Source organism: Gymnoscopelus microlampas, assembly GCF_963454915.1.
Source record: "Gymnoscopelus microlampas genome assembly, chromosome: 24".
Taxonomy (NCBI): domain Eukaryota; kingdom Metazoa; phylum Chordata; class Actinopteri; order Myctophiformes; family Myctophidae; genus Gymnoscopelus; species Gymnoscopelus microlampas.
Window position 1 is genome coordinate 21,042,166 of NC_139961.1, and position 16,748 is coordinate 21,058,913.

Consider the following 16,748-nt stretch of genomic DNA (forward strand, 5'->3'; position numbering starts at 1 on the left):
TACAATATTTGTCTATAATTAAGTAAAATTATAGACAATTGGAAATACTCTAGTAAAGTAAAAGTACCTCAAAATTGTACTTAAGTACAGCACTTGAGTAAATGTACTTAGTTACTTTACACCACAACTGCGATGGAGTAGGCTATAAACAGAGGTGAGACACCCATAGAGGATTCTGCAACCAAAGAAAAAAACAAAACGAAGCAAAACAAAACATTGAACCGTTTTAACACTCGTCTTCTCTGTCGTTTGAAGTGTCAAGGGAGGAGAGGTTCGTGGAAAAGCTGTGAATGCAGCGAAACAGAAACACCACCAACCGACAATCAAAACAGTTTATCCCAGAGATCAAGAGAAGACAAGCTCACAGATAGTAGCTGTGTTTAGGGGTGCAACAGTTATTAGGACAAATCGATTTAATTGATCATTTAAAAAAATATCGATAATAGATTTTGATAAAACATATTCATATAAAAAATCGCATTTAAATAGCATTTATTTGTAGATCGGCTATCTTCACTATTTTTGCACGACAAGGTTGTGCGGTGAAGTATAAAATAGGCTTAAGGGGGTAATCAAAATATATATTTTTTTTTTCAATACCAGAAAACCCATCTTGCTTCTCGATACTCAATTAATGGAAGAAGTAATGGACAGAATAATCGCTAAGGAAATAATCGATAGTTGCAACCCGAATCAATTGACAGATTCCATGCAGCAGCAGAGATGATGAGGTCCTTCAGAGTAGTGTGTGTGTGTGTGTGTGTGTGTGTGTGTGTGTGTGTGTGTGTGTGTGTGTGTGTGTGTGTGTGTGTGTGTGTGTGTGTGTGTGTGTGTGTGCGTGTGTGTGTCATCAAACACTGAGTGTGTAGCCGTCACTAGTCTCTCCTTCTTAAGCCTGATTTATACTTTGGAAATAGCAGATCTACAACCTCACAACACGTGTGAGCTTGTATATCTGCTATTTACGGCAGGCAATACCCGTGTGCAACTAAGGATATAAATCAGGCTTTAGGTTTCTTCTTATTGCTTCAGCAACACAGCGTGTTTACATGCACAAACACACTAATACCCAGATTACTGGGATTAATCAGGTTATGGCAATAATTAAATAGCAGCGTTTACCCGGGGTTGACATGTTTTACTCAAAAGTCGGGTATCTCAGTAAAATAAATCTTTCCTATATCTTTACAGACATGTGCACGTTGAAGGGGATTTTAGTGATTTTTCTTTTTTTTTTTTTACATTTTCTGCCATTTTTGAAAATGTTCACCTAGTAACATTAACAAATAAATGAAAGGTTACAAAATGTAAACAGACATCTAAATCGTGTTTCGCTTTCCCCACCCAGAAGATCTTACTTGTGTTGTTTAAATGTTTAAAATCAGATAATCAGATGTTTACATCACCATCATTGCCTTAATGTGGGTAAGATTGGCACATTTGCGTGCGTGTAAAAACACAATACACACACAGACCACGCCAAAAAGATAAAAACCCAGCTCTTTAGAGATAAGTGTGGTTAAGTGGTTGAGAGGCCTGTCTTTGCAGCGGCACACATCTCCTTCATGGTCTATCCCTACCATAATCGTTGTCAATACTAGGAGGTGTGGTAGCTAGAATCCTTTAAAGTCTGGGATCAAACCCTGCTACCAAAGCCCTCATTCCTGTGACTTTCCTGGTGCTTTATTTCCCCCAAAAAAACAATCACACTTTTGTGTGAAATTGACATTTTCATGTTGGGGGTTCTTGACATTTTCATGAACCCCCAAAAAATGATATTTATTTGGCCACGGACCCCCATTTGAAAAGATGTTGTGCTAGGGCGATTTTCTCAAATAATTGCGATCTGACCATTATGCAATCATTATTGTGACAGGCCTAGTCACGATTTGTCAACATTTTCCAAAAATGTACAAGTGTGTAAAACTGTTCCTCATTTTGCTGAGGGCCCCCTGGAACCCGACCAAGGACCCCTGGACCCCTAAATTGAGGACCAGTGATCTAAACCTCCACACACACACATACACAACAAGATGAAATGTTGATCCTCCACACACAGTGACAGATTCTATTTCCCAGCGACCGCTAAGATTATGCAACGTCATGCAGTCCTCGTGGCCAGATCGGGGGGGTTATAATCAGCCTTTACATCAGCACTCTAGTTTTAAACAACAGAACATAATAAAGTGCGCGACGACGAGACGGAAAAAAGGCCCCGTTACTAGCCGGAACGGGGAGAAGTCTGCTATAATTTCACGCGACGGTCGTTTATCAGCGAGGAGAGAGAGAGAGTACTTAATGAGAAAAAGCACTCTTCTGACAGAGTGATGTGGTGACGAACCCAACAAGTGTGGGGGGAAATGGAGACCGCCGGCATAACCGCCACTTCACAGGAGAACATTATGGCCGCCGCTAGCTGCCGCCGCGCCGAGGCGTGGGAGGGTTAGAGGAATGAGTGATGGCTGGAGAGCGAAGAACAAAGGATGAGTGTGAGGGAGAGACAGAGAGAGAGAGAGAGAGAGAGAGATGAGGGTAATATCTCAGCAGTGACGTGCCTGTGCTGCGTTGAAGGAGGTCAAGTGGTCGAACACAAAAGGTTTTGTGGTTTTATCTGCCAATCCCGCTTGTGCGAGCCAGGGACGGAGATAATAAATGAGTTAATTTAAGAGTTGATTTGACTCTGAGTGTATAAGAGACTAGATAGATGCCTGTTCTGAAGAAGGGCTTAGGTCAGATTTTCTTGCACAGCCTTTGAGGGTGTCGGAGTCCGCTTTTTTCCGTGCATTTGGATCCCTTTTTACTGAGTTTACTGGCAGATTAGCTGTGTTTTATTCACCATTAACTCTGGGGAAACCAAATGGACCCTAGAGTTACAGACCCTAAGGGTCCATTTGGTTCCTGTCAAATCACATTTTGGGGCCCCTGGAACCCTCTCAAGTAGCCCCTGGGGGTCCCCCAGGCCCCACTTTCAGAACCACTGCTTTAAAAAAGGACACGATCTCTCAATTCAAGACAAAGGCTCCAGTGGACGTGATTAGTTAATACATCTTCCTTCAGACCAACATGTAGGCTTAAAAGCCCGATTCATAGATAATCGTATAATGCTGCCGCGTGCAGAAGATAGTCCTTGAGGGGGTTCCAGGGGGTCCTCTGCAAAATTATAAAAAAATCAGCTCAACCACTTCAACCCTACAGTATGAAAATACTATTGAAAATAGCCTATGTAAAATAGTAATCATTTTAACAACACAAATCTTGTGTGTGGCGGGGTTCCCTAGCACAACATATTTTCAGATGCGGGTCCGTGGCCAAATGAAAATTAATGTGGGAAAAAGTGTGAGAACCACTGCATTAGACCACAATGGATCATGTGCACTGCTATTGGTCTGAATCCCACCGAAAATCCCAACGTGTGCTTCCTCTCTCTGAACTGAACTGGCTGCATGGGACAGCCACCTCCCGGAGCGTTGCATCCGGCCGGGTGCCGTGGTTACGTAAGGGCTCACACAGCATCGTTTAAGAGCCGCCCCACAGCCTTGTTGTTGTTGTTGTTGTTATTATGATGCCGTGTCAATCAGCGTGGGGGCATTGCATAATCGCTCTTCAGCGGGCGACGATGATGATGAACTGAAGAAGAAGCTCTTTTATGGGTACAGTAAATCATTCTTCCACTGCCAGGGGGGGGGGTTATGAGCGCACGGTGCCAAGACATTTTGACACTCGGATTTGAACACGCTGGTGAAGCAAGCTCACACGTGTACAGGTTGTAAATACAGCACAGCTGCAGAGTAACGCTAACCCGGATATCTGTGAATGTGGCGTCAACTCCATCGCTAACTCGGCTACGTTTACATGCAGAGAGTTTTGTCAGTGAACTCTGTACGCCTGAATCATTGCTATTTTTTTATTTTTAAATGTTCTCCTATATGCCCAAAATAGAGACGCCAGGTTGAAATTGCTTAAAAGACCTGAGGCCGATTCTACAAATGCCTTCTAAATCAGTAGTGCTTCTCACACTTTCAGGATACTTTGAAAAACGTAAAAAAATAGCAGATGTACAAGCTCGCAGCGTCGTCAGGATGACGAGGATTCAAATTTAACCCCCGCTCTGTGTCGCATGCCTCTCAACTACCTATCTGTAATAAAAGTAATAAAATACCAAAAATAAGTCGTAGGAGGTCTGTGTGTGTGTGTGTGTGTGTGTGTGTGTGTGTGTGTGTGTGTGTGTGTGTGTGTGTGTGTGTGTGTGTGTGTGTGTGTGTGTGTGTGTGTGTGCACCGAAAGTGGCAATCCATTGAAAAGTATCCTGTTACATGTACAGTGTAGGTTCTCTCCCTCCCTCTCCCTCCTCCTCTCTCTTTCTCTCCCCCTCTCTCTCACTACACCAGTGGCTCCCAAACGTTTTAGCTCAAGACTCAAAAGAGAAATGAAGACGTTTGCCCAGGACCCAAACTAGTGAAAATAGCCAATCTACAAGCTCACTTAAACTTTCTTTTCTAATAAAAAAAATGTTTTTATTAGAAAAAGTTATTCATGAAATTCTTTTGAAAAATCATCGAATTTGTTTTTAATTCATGATAAAAATGTGAATTTGTTTGGATTCAAAAAATTTTGTTTATGTTTTGAAATGTACTCGTGAACCATAAAAATGGGTCCCCACAAACGGGTTTAGGAAACAGTGCTCTATACTCTCTCCTTCCCTCCCTTTCTCTCTCTCAGCAACATATCGGTCATTCCATCAGGTCTCCTACAGTTGTGGGTTGGTCAGAGATCAGGGGGGGGGGGGGGTGCGGTGCGCGCCGGATCGCATTTCACAGCAGATTTACCATCTGTCACACACACACACACACACACACACACACACACACACACACACACACACACACACACACACACACACACACACACACACACACACACACACACACACACACACACACGTCATTCAAGGAAGGTGGTGTGTGGCACTGCAGCAGTGAAGGAAAACACACTCTACAAATCTCCAACGTGAGTCTCTAATCTCTAGACACACAAACGCGCTGCTTATTCTATTATGGCCAGCGTTTCTCAACGTGGGGTCAGGGGACCCACAGGGGGGCCAGAGGGACCCCTTACAGGTCTGTGTGTAACTCTGAGAGTGTACAAATGGAATTTGAAAAGTTCCATTTGTACACTCTCAAGAGTGACATTATTTACCATGCAGATTAGGGTCCAAGAGTTAAAACAAATGTATCAAATGGGGGTGGTTCTCAAACTGTGGGTCAGGACGCCCAGGGGTGTCCCCACATGATTTTGGGGGGGTCCCCAGATGACAGTCAAGTGACAATTTAGGGACATTTTTAAGACCTTTTAAATACCTCAAAAAAAGAAATAAAAGAAAAGAAAAAAAGACCATTACTGCATCAAAAGTAATCAACAAATTATACTATAAATACTGGTCAGACATTGGCCAAATTGTCAAATAAAATGATAAAGAGGCAAAAATTGTGGCCCGGAATTCTGGCCTAGCGGTCCGGGCACCTAGGCTCTAATGAAGCCTGACAGAGTGTCGCGGGTTCGAGTCCCGTTCCCGACGACCTTTGCTGCGTGTCTCGCGAATTGTGAAAATAGCCGTTCAACAAGCTTGTAGATCTGCTATTTTCACAATATTTATCTGTGGAACCGAGTCAAACTAAATGTAATGCCTCAACTTCTACAATTCCAAGTGACTGTCAGGGTGGGAGTCCTCACTCCCCAGCTCAAATATGATTATTTTGGGGGGTCACGGCCTGAAAAGGTTGAGAGCCACTGGTCTTAATACATATCAAACTGGGGGTTGTTGAAATTAAAAAAGGTTGAGACTATACTGTGACCCCTGAATCTAGTATCTACACTGTAAAATCTTCCATGTTAAGTTAACTCTGCTAAGTTGTGGGGGTATTTGGCCCTCGCAAGTATAGTTAACACCAGTGGTGGAAAGTAACTAAGTACATTTACTTAAGTAGAATTTTGAGGTATTTGTACTTTACTTGAGTATTTCCAATTTTCCAATACTTTTGCTTCTACTCCACTACATCTCGGATCCAAATATTGTACTTACTCCATTTGAAAACCTTGAGCTTGTAGATCTGCTATTTTCAAACATTTTACTACTTTTACTTTCGGTACTTTAACTAAGTACATTTTGATACCAATAATTTTGTATTTTTACTCAAGTCAATTTTGAATTCCGGACTTTCACTTGTAACAGAGTACTTCTACATTGCAGTATTGAAACTTTTACAGAAGTAAAACAGTTGTAGTACTTTTTCCACCACTGAACACAAGTACAAAACACACACACAGAGCGAAATCAGAGCCTGGCAGAGTTTACAGACGGGCTCTGGTGTAAATAGGCCACATGGTGAGTTAATGACAGAAGACTGGCCAGCTGATAATAACATAAACACAAAAGGGAAAGTGGAGACAAAGACCTTCCACTGAGCAGCTGTGTTGAACAAACCACTTTAGAACCTGGTCCCATTGGACTGCGAGATCTACTGCGCTACGCCGCTCTCTCTCTCTCTCTCTCTCTCCAGGGCTTCTGGACGCTAATGTGAGCTGAGAGATGTCCTGACAGCACCGCCGACACACAAAGGAGAATGTTAATAGAATGAATGTGTTATTTTTAATAATACAGTCTCTATTACAGTCCCAGCAGTGTGAGAACAAGCCAGAGAGACCAGTGGAGTTAGATTGGGTGTTTAGTGTACTGTTGATTACTGAGGATCTGCCTGAGCAAAATGTTTGTCGTTACCCGTTCTTTGACATTCACGGTGCCGCGCTATGAGCTTGTATATCTGCTATTTTTGAATAGCCAAAGAAATCTAAAATGACACAGATGCGCTCCCGGCCTTAATGTGTTAAATAATAATAATAATAATAATAAAAAGAAAAATAATTACTATCTCTGGGACCCACAGTCTACACTGTAATTTCCTATTAATTCTCTGAGAATGTACAATTGATACCAAATCCACTCAAAAGGGTCCATTTGGTACCATTTTGTACAGTCTCCGAGTTACAGTAGTGTGTCCATTCGGTTCCCCAACTAAAACTATCAATCATTTAGCTGGGGGGGGACCGCCCCGGAACCCCGCCAAGGACCCCTAGGGGTCCCCGGACACCATGTTGAGAACCAGCGTTGACCTACAGCTTACTAGAACAACAGCCACGTCCCTAGATAGTGAAGTAAAGACTAGGCTAACTGCCAAGGTGGCTGGCGTGGCGCCAGCGCTCAGCTGGTCTGCCTGGGATAATCTCCCACCCCTAGGTTGAAGTGAGTCCACTCCACTAATGACACAGTCCACTCCGGGTCCAGCACGGCTACCACTCCAGTACCACGTCTTACGTTTACCCTCGACAGGAGAAGTCCAGGTGCAAAAGCAAGCAGTAACAAGTTCCCTCTTCACTGCTGGTGGTCTCGGCAAAGGGTTGTGTGTGTGTGTGTGTGTGTGTGTGTGTGTGTGTGTGTGTGTGTGTGTGTGTGTGTGTGTGTGTGTGTGTGTGTGTGTGTGTGTGTGTGTGTGTGTGTGTGTGTGTGTGTGTGTGTGTGTGTGTGTGTGTGTGTGTGTGTGTGTGTGCGTGCGTGCGTGCGTGCGTGCGTTTGTGTGTCACAGGTTCGAATACAGGCTAGTTAGGTGGTTCAAACATTTTCATGTCCAAGATTGGACAAAAACAAGGGTGGAGTAACGAGGCTACGAGTAGCTTAGCATTATTAGCTCGTCGTCAAGCGTCATGGCTGAACTTACACCTGGTGTTTGCATTTCTCCATTTACAACTCGTACATCTACATAAACGTTCAGATTTCAAATATAAAGTGCCCCAAATGAATATGTATTTGGACATGGACGGACGCCCATTTAAAAAGGGTTTGAGCCAGGGACCCCCATATGAGAATATGTGTCAAGATTTGCCAACATTAAAAAAACACATCTACAATTGGCTATTTTCGCATAGTTGAAGTATAAAATAGGGTTAAACTGTTCCTCATTTTGCCTGGAACATCCTCTGGACCCCTGGGGGTTCCCGCGCCCCACTTTAACTGCTAGTATCGAATATAGGCTAGTTGACCAGACAGTCAGATGGACGGAAGACAGAGCAGGCATTCACCGGCGATCACACATCTTGGTGTAATCTCTGTCCCTTCTTTAAACATCGATTGAGATGCAATTGCGCTCTAATAATTGTACAATGTATAGAGTGCATATACACTGTGCATCCTGCATTGCATTGCAGTAAATGTGAGGTAGGTGTAAGTTATGTATTCAATATTCAGAGACTCATACCAGTACAGACAGCTAAATGCTGGTGTGACATTACACTCTGCTAACAATAGCAATGTGTAGATAAACACATAGACAGGCCTTTACTTTATTGATCCCACAAGGGACATTTAGTCACCAAGGCAGTTACAGCAGTCATACAAAAGACAAAAAGAACAGATAATGAGAAGAACACAGCATTGAAAAGGTACACAGACACCAGTACAAGAGTCACATCGTCATTAGTCATTAAGACTTTAGTCAACAGGAACACGAGTCGCGAGGCGGGACGCCTGTTGACAACAAAAGCTCGCACAAAAACAAATATATTCACCCACTGTTTTACACTTGTAAACCTGTGATGTGACAGTGAAGAGGATTCTGGTAGTGGATCATTAGTGGACACATAAAAGGGGTCCATTTGGACGTTATTGTACAGCTTCATGGCTACCAGCACGAAGGACTGACCCAGGCAGTCAGTCTTCCGTACGTGAAAGATGGATATGCGCTCGCAGCTGGTACTCAGTCGCCCTACTATTTCCTTTAACTGGAAGGTTAGCCATGATGGCCACCAGCTTCCTCATTGTGCTCACCTCCGCCACAATTAACAATTTAGGCATTTAGCAGACGCTCATAACCAGAGCCAATTACAATAAGCAAGGTAAACACTAGGGCTGTGAATCTTCTGCTATCTCACGATTCGATTCCGATTCTTGGGGTCATGATTTATTTTTTTCCCGATTTTTTTCAAAACAAACGATTCTCGATTCCAAACGTTTTTTTCCGATTCAAAATCGAAAAGGAAAAAATATATATATATTTTTTTAAATATTTTTTTTAAAAATGAGAATAGATTCTGAATCGTCCAAAATGAGAAATATTCGTATTTGAATATTTTTTTCCTGCAGCCCTAGTAAACACCTCAATAAAATGCAATGAGACGTGTAGTGTAGTGCCTCCATAAACTAGGAAAACGAGCAAACCAAGAACCTAGCATCAGTCAATTACTATCAAAATAATAATCTGTACATTGAATCTATAGCATACTGTACCAGGTAAACAATGTACCTAGCATCTGTCTAAGTAACCTGGCATCTAAATTTTAACATTCATGTGGTCAAGAAGAAACAACCCTAAGTAACGAAAACATGAGAACAGAATGACCACGGTATGGTCGTCATAACTGAAAGGTCAAATGCTACAGGCCAAGGTGGACTCTGAGAGGCTGAGATTTCAGCCACCACCTCCACGCCATCCTGTTTTAGCTCCAATGACGGAGCAGGCCTTTTTCACTAGCTTGTTCAGCCTGTTACTGTCCCTCTTGTTGATGTAGCCCTAGCCCCCCCAGCATGTAAACTGCAGAGAAGAGGACACCAGCCACAACAGACCGGCATAACATCTGCAGCATCCTGTTACACACGCCAAAAGGACCTGAGCCTACGTCCTTCCTTCCGACAGGAAGAGAAATGTATTAAAACAAGATATTGATCATAATGGGTATATGGTAGCCTTTAACCCGTTGAGACTGATAATATAAAAAGTCTTCTAAATCCTAACAGTTAATAATGTCGCTATATCAGTGGCGCTCAAACTTTTTCATGTCAAGGACCACCAAAATGATATGTATTTGGCCGCCGACCCCCATCTCAAAAGATTTTGTTCCAGGGACCCCCAGAAGCAAAGATTTGAGTTAAAAATGTTTGCTTTCAAAATATATATGTTATATAAGACTTGTCACAAATGTTCACGATTTTTCAAAAATAGCAGATATACAAGATATACATACAATACAAGATATTGTCATTGTAAGACAAACATGGACCAATTAACGGAATCTTTTGTGTCATGGTAATGTGTGTCAGTGTGTGTATATACAGTATGTTAAAACTGTGTATAAGTATGTATAAGTTGTGAATAAGTCCCTATACCGGTGTCCTCAAGAAGACTAGAGCCCGACAGATTTCGGTTTGGCCAATATATCAGCCATTACTTGACATTTTTAACCACTTTCAACCTGGCATCCCTATTTTGGCCATGGCATTATCAAGAACGAGCACACCATTCAAAGTAATAGGGCGACTGAATAGAGCATGGCGGCCCCATTCATTGAAGTTCAATGGAGAAGTGGCACCCTGTTCTAATTCGGTTCCTCAAGCTATATTGGCAAAAAGTGTCAAAGGTTTTCAAAATAGCTGATCTACAGTACATGCTGAGTTTGTAGATCAGCCACTCTTGAACCAGTTTGAATAAGGCTCATGTGGTTAATTCAAATAAAGTTTGGTTTATGTGTGAAGTCAAGGTTTTCAAATTGTTTAAGATTTTGCACTTTCTTGACAAACATATCGATCAAGACATTGTTAATAGGTGGACATTGGTTCTCAAAGTGGGGTCCGGGGACCCCCAGGGGTCCTTGGGGGGATACCAGGAGGTCCCCAGCAAAATGTGTTAATATAGCATCACAATCATCATAGCACCAAGTGCCGCGCTATGTGAGCTTGTAGATCTGCTATTTCTGAAAAACCCATGAAAATGTGTGCAAACATTTGAATATATATTTTTAAAGCGAACATTTGTAACTCAAATCTTTGCTTCTGGGGGTCCCTGGAAGAAAAAAAAACAATTTAGATCGGGGTCCGCGGCCAAATACATCTCATTTTGGGGGTCCTTGACATGAAAAAGATTGAGAACCAACAACTGGTGTAGGACTCCCCAAAGTCGAGGTCGGACCCAAAAATCTTCGACCTAGACCTGGACCAGTACTTGAATACAATTCAAACTCTGTTGTACCAACCAGTGCAGGTGTGTGTGAACCTGAACCTGTGTGTGACTGTGGAGGTCTCTTACTGCACCGATAGCAACACAGAATGTCTGCATCCTCACTGCACCTGGGCCAGTAAAGTGATAGCCTACTGATTTTTCTGATTTCCCTGTGACACAAAAGCCAACCATGTAGCCCAATTATCTGTTGTAAAGGCGCTAAAGGTGAGCCGGTTTCATTCGTCTCTGCCAGCGCTCTCCCAGGCCAGACATTGAGAAAAGTGGGTCAGTGTCACATGGTTAGTAGGAAACCATTCACATTCACACACACACACACACGCACACACACACATTTGTATTACTATACTTGTGAGGGCATCAACGTTTTACGGCGGTGATTTTATTGAATGAATAAAATACAAAATGGCAATTTAACCATAAACCCCAAAACCGAAAATAGCAGAGCTTGTAGATCTACTATTTTTGGTGCATGACACCTCTGTGCAACTACTCCAACCCGAACCCCTAAACCTAGCTTCTATACTGTATGTCTAATCCTAACCTGAATCATTTCCTAATAGGCTCTATGCACAGTCACCATATTGGAAAGAAATTGGGCCTTTTCCTTACTTCCTTCACAGGTGTTACCAATGATTCTAAATGAAGGCTCTGTTCTCAAACATTTTAATTTCAAGGACCCCCATAACTCTGAGAGCGTACAAATGGAACCAAATGGACCCGTAAGGGTCCATTTGGTTCCATTTGTACACTCTCAGAGTTACACACCCGTAAGGGGTCCATTTTGAACCCCCTCAAGGAACCATGAGGGTCCCTGGACCACACCTTGAGACACACTGGTTGTAGTGTGTTTCTAGTGAGCCAACATGCACAATATCAGCACCCTGACTCTGTTTGACCAGAATGGAACAGAGCCTTCATTAGTATCATTGGTAACACCTGTGAAGGAAGTAAGAAGAGGCCCAATTTCTTTCCAATATGGCTGCTGTGCATAGAGGCCATTGTAAGCTTAAACTCCCCAGATATCTTCTTTAATATGTCGTCTATGTTCATACTTGTGGGGACATTTGGCTCTCGCAAGTATAGTAACAAGTACACAGCACACAGCACACACACACACACACACACACACACACACACACGCTCATGTACATAAACACACACACCCTGAATGCAAATGAAACCTTCGCAAGCCGGGGAATCAGTGACAAACACTGTGTGTGATTCATGTTAGCCAGGCTTCATCTAACCTACATAACCAGAATCAAAAACCACTTTATTTGCCAAAGTAAACGTTTCCAAGGACATGCTTTTTGGTGCAGAGTTGCAGAGGAATCGGGCAAAATAACGCAACATGCTGAAACGGAGGAGCTCACACACACACACACACACACACACACACAGGGGCTGTGTCACAATCGTGAGATTTTAGTTGACTATTACTTGGCATACAAATAATTGCAATCTATGATTAATAAGTGTGTTTTTGGCACAGAACATTGGAATTCTGTTTGCCTTTTAGACTTTGTAAAGAAACGTTGCACAGGGCAATATCAGATATGCAAAGCAACACACTGTGAGCTAGTTGGTCAGATATGGTATTTTTGAAAATCAATCTTTGAAATGACCCAAAACAGGGGCTCCAGGTTGAACGTGGTTAAAAGAGTGACGTGGAAATAATGAAGGAAACCTGACATTTCTGTAAATTTAACAATAATGAATTAATTATTGGTAATTTTTACCACTTTAGCTTTGGCTAATCAAAAATAGCAGATATACAAGCTCATAGTGCGGCACTAGATCTGCTATTTTTGGAAAATCTTGAAAATGTGTGCAAATCTTTGAATATATATATATATTTTTAAGCAAACATTTTTAACACACATCTTTGCTTCTGGGGGTCCCTGGAACAAAACATTTTCAGATGGGGCTCAAAATTTGACAAATGTATATCAATTTAGGGGTCCTTGGCATGACAAAGGTTGAAAACGATTCTAACAATTATGAAAATATAACTGGTGACAGGCCTCTATACCTCTCATACAACACAAATCGAAACATACGAGCACAAGAGAACACATGTATTATTTGTGTCTCGAAGATGACATTGGAGCAAGCACACACACACACCGCCCGTCCAGTCCACCTGCGTAATAACTCAGTACCTACTGCCTCACATGATACAGGCACTGCAGGACCTCACAGGCAACTCAAGGGCACCCCGGCCACGGTGCCGGCTTGCATAACACGCACAGTTTGAAGCAGGCTGCCTACATCACAATCTGTGTACTGTGTGTGCCCGTGAAGCGCGAAGAAGCCGCGTTTTTCATGCCGCCACAACTGCTGCCGTTTTGGGCTATTTCCAGCCCTTTAAGTAGGTTATGAGTCACAGCATGACACTCAAACTCTGGGGAAAAAATGGAAGCGAGGGAGGGCAATAACAGAGGAACGAGCGTGTCAACTGACTATTGTGTTACGTAGCTCTCCTAACATCTGTGCAGCTTGCGTGCGTGCGTGCTCGTTTCTGAGCCTCCACACTATACTATGCTGCTTCTCCACGCTACTGTGTGTGTGAGAGGCAGGCTTAAACGCTGCAAAGATATGATCGTTTCTGTCAGTACATACGCGTTCTATTTTTAACTGGTGCTAGTCATATTTTGTAGCCCCCATTTTCTTTTACGTGTTTTTTTTTTGCCTGATCTGTTTTGTGAAGTAAAGCATCTTTGAGTATGCAGAAAAACACTATGTATTGTTATTCTTATTAATTACTATATGCACCTGCAACATAGAAACCATTGGTTTCAGAGATTTGACTTTAGAACCTCTAACCAGTGTTGTAAACAAACAGTAAAAAAGGTAGGAATTTAAAGATAAGGAAGTTGAGATACAATTGTATTCATCCACAAGGTAAATATGTCAAGGAAACGTGAACACATTGGGTAACAGAATGAACCACAATAACCTGATTTATCCAGCTCAGGAAAAGCCTGGAGTGAACATAAGCCTTTATCTCACCTTTGGACTAATATTTTTTCTAAAACCACCTCTACAACCAAGTGTGTTCGCCATGCTCGCTTGTGGTGGTTATTTTTGTTTAAACAACAAGTTTTGCCACAGACATACAAAATGAGCGGACAATAAACATCACCAGAAACACACGAAGAGCTAGCCCTGAATGGCCATAACAGGTCTGTAACTCTGAGAGTGTACAAAATGGAACCAAATGGACCCGTTTTGTACACTCTCAGAGTTATGGGGGTCCTTGCAAATAAAACGTTTGAGAGACACTGTAACAGTGGACGCCTAATGTGCCATACATAGTGTCATAGTAAATCAGCGTCATACATATTCTGAAGAAAACCTGGAGACTGACAGTCAGTAATTGGGTCAAAATAAGAACATTATGATGGTGTGTAAAAGAAAATCTAATATCTGTATACATGGGTCATCAATATGTCCGTGAACGGGCATATACAGGTACATGACCCCTGTATACAGCTATAAGCAAATTGAATACAATCCCCACACACAGACTTCTGTATGTTATTGTTCTTAGATAAGGTCAAAAGAGTCAGGTGGGGTGGCTCCGAGCCAAGTGTGTGCATCATCGTATCATCATAGCTCATTTTCATTATCCTTCCATCTGCCTGTCATGAGGTTAAAATGTAACCACGCAACAAATTACATCACCCATTCAAATGAAAACACACCACGCAATAACTCTGAGAGTGCACAAATGGTTGCATTTTGTGCACTCTCAGAGTTATATACGGTATTAACCAAATGGTTAAAGGCTACAGTTTTATGAGGATTGTGTTTATGCAGTGTCGCCACACCTTCTAATAATAAGCAACCAAACACTAGATATATTAAATTGCAAGGTAAGATGAAATGTCCTGATTCCTGATCGCAAAGACAGAACATAAGAATACAAAAACATAATCAACCTTATAAAAGGTTATAGCCTTGCTATGATGCAAACGTAGCAACAAAAGATGCACTAATTGATGAGAGACCACCAGATGAATGCAATTAACCTTTTTTAGAGACAACCAACAGTGGGTTCACTGGACCACCTAAAAGCAGTTCCTCTCGCTCTTTCTCTCTCTCTCACACATTTTTGGGAATGTTCAGTCTAAGACATAAATCATGTCAAAATCCAAATATATCAAGAGTAAAAGAAAATGCAATGCAGGATCATGAATCATGATCAGTTGTCTATATACTCTAGACACCAGCACACTACCATACAGTATGGGTATAGGACTAGGAGACAGCATCTTTTCCATATAAAGTGACTGCCAATAATGGCAGACACAGAACAATAATTCATTCATTGTTTTGCCCTTCTTTTAGCCAGTCTGACAATTTGTAGTCCTCACACACACACGTCTTATGGAAATGCCCTATAAGCTGCCAAATATCAAAGCAATTGTCATCACATGCAGAGATGGCACACACACACACACACACACACACACACACACACACACACGCACGCACGCACGCACGCACGCACACGCACACGCACGCAGCAGTCTAGTCTTTTACCTTCAATAGCAATGACATGCTCCCTGATCTGGTTCTGCAGCAGGGGCTCCTCCACGCGCTCCAGCAGCTCGTAGATGGAGTAGATGTTGGGGTGGACGGACTCGAACCTCTGGATCTCGGCCCGGATGGCGGCCGAGTTGGCCAGATGCTGCTGGTAGTTCATGACTGAAGAACAACCTTAAATAGAACCTCCTCTGGTGTTGTTGTTGATTGTAAATGTAACCCCCCTCCAGCAAAGTGGAGGGTGGAAAAATGAATGGGAAGACAAGACTGGATCAGTAGTTAATTCAGCTTGGGAGGAGGAGGGGGGTCCGCAGGGGGGTCCCACCACACCTGAAGGTTGTTCTCTCTCCGGGACCTCCTGTGCTCTCTCAGAGCAGACCTGGCGCGTAAGGAGTGACAGATGTGCGGTCACACACTGTCTCCATGTCCCTCTCTCTCTCTGTCCGGTGGAGGAAAAACGGTAGACTTACAACAAACCCCAGCGATTTCACGTCCGATCCAGGACCGCAGACCCCCGTCCGATCCGATCCGGACCTACAGGCTCATAGTACCGCCGACACGGGATCCGGGTTGTTTTTGTTTTAGTTTAGATCCATTAAGAACAGACAAAAAAGGCCCCGATCGTTCTCCCTTCTTAGGGTTAGTTAGCATTTAGCCACACGATGCTAACCAGTAGCTTTTGGCTGCCTGGCTGGTGCTTTCCAAGCCAACCAGAGCAAAGCAAGGCAAGGCAGGCAGGCAACCCGGGGCTTCTGGAAAGAGAAGCTGGGGCAAAGTCCCCCCCACAGTGAGTCCGATCGGTCCTGTACAGGATCCCCAGGAAAGCCACTGGGTCTCTGATGGATCCAGATCACTTAATAAGCCCAGATTAGAGACAGTTTTATATAAATCAATTCCCACACACACGCACACACCACAGTCTGTCTGTTGTTTTGTCTTCAGAAACCATTCAGACAGGATCCACTGTGTTGTTTGTTGTGTCCAGGTTTATTGGGATCTTCTTGGCTTGACAGAGTCGGAGGAGCCAGATCCTCTGTGGTTATGGACCCGGTGGTGGGTCGGTGTGATCTGGTGGTGGTGGTCCGCAGAAGAACCGTAGCGGATCATCCCTCCATTGCCGTCCACTAGTCCAGAGGA

The 16,748-nt window shown here is 43.0% G+C and overlaps 1 protein-coding gene across 1 annotated transcript in view; it reads right to left on the reverse strand.

Annotated features, from left to right (window-relative positions):
• Positions 1-16,748, reverse strand: part of agap1 (ArfGAP with GTPase domain, ankyrin repeat and PH domain 1) — a gene marked incomplete at its 5' end in the record, with an annotated part of 339,845 nt that extends 323,097 nt beyond the window's left edge. Inside the window, one exon of the mRNA XM_084050611.1 lies at positions 15,609-16,748. Coding sequence (XP_083906737.1) covers positions 15,609-15,771 — 163 coding nt within the window. The remainder of the gene's footprint in view (positions 1-15,608) is intronic.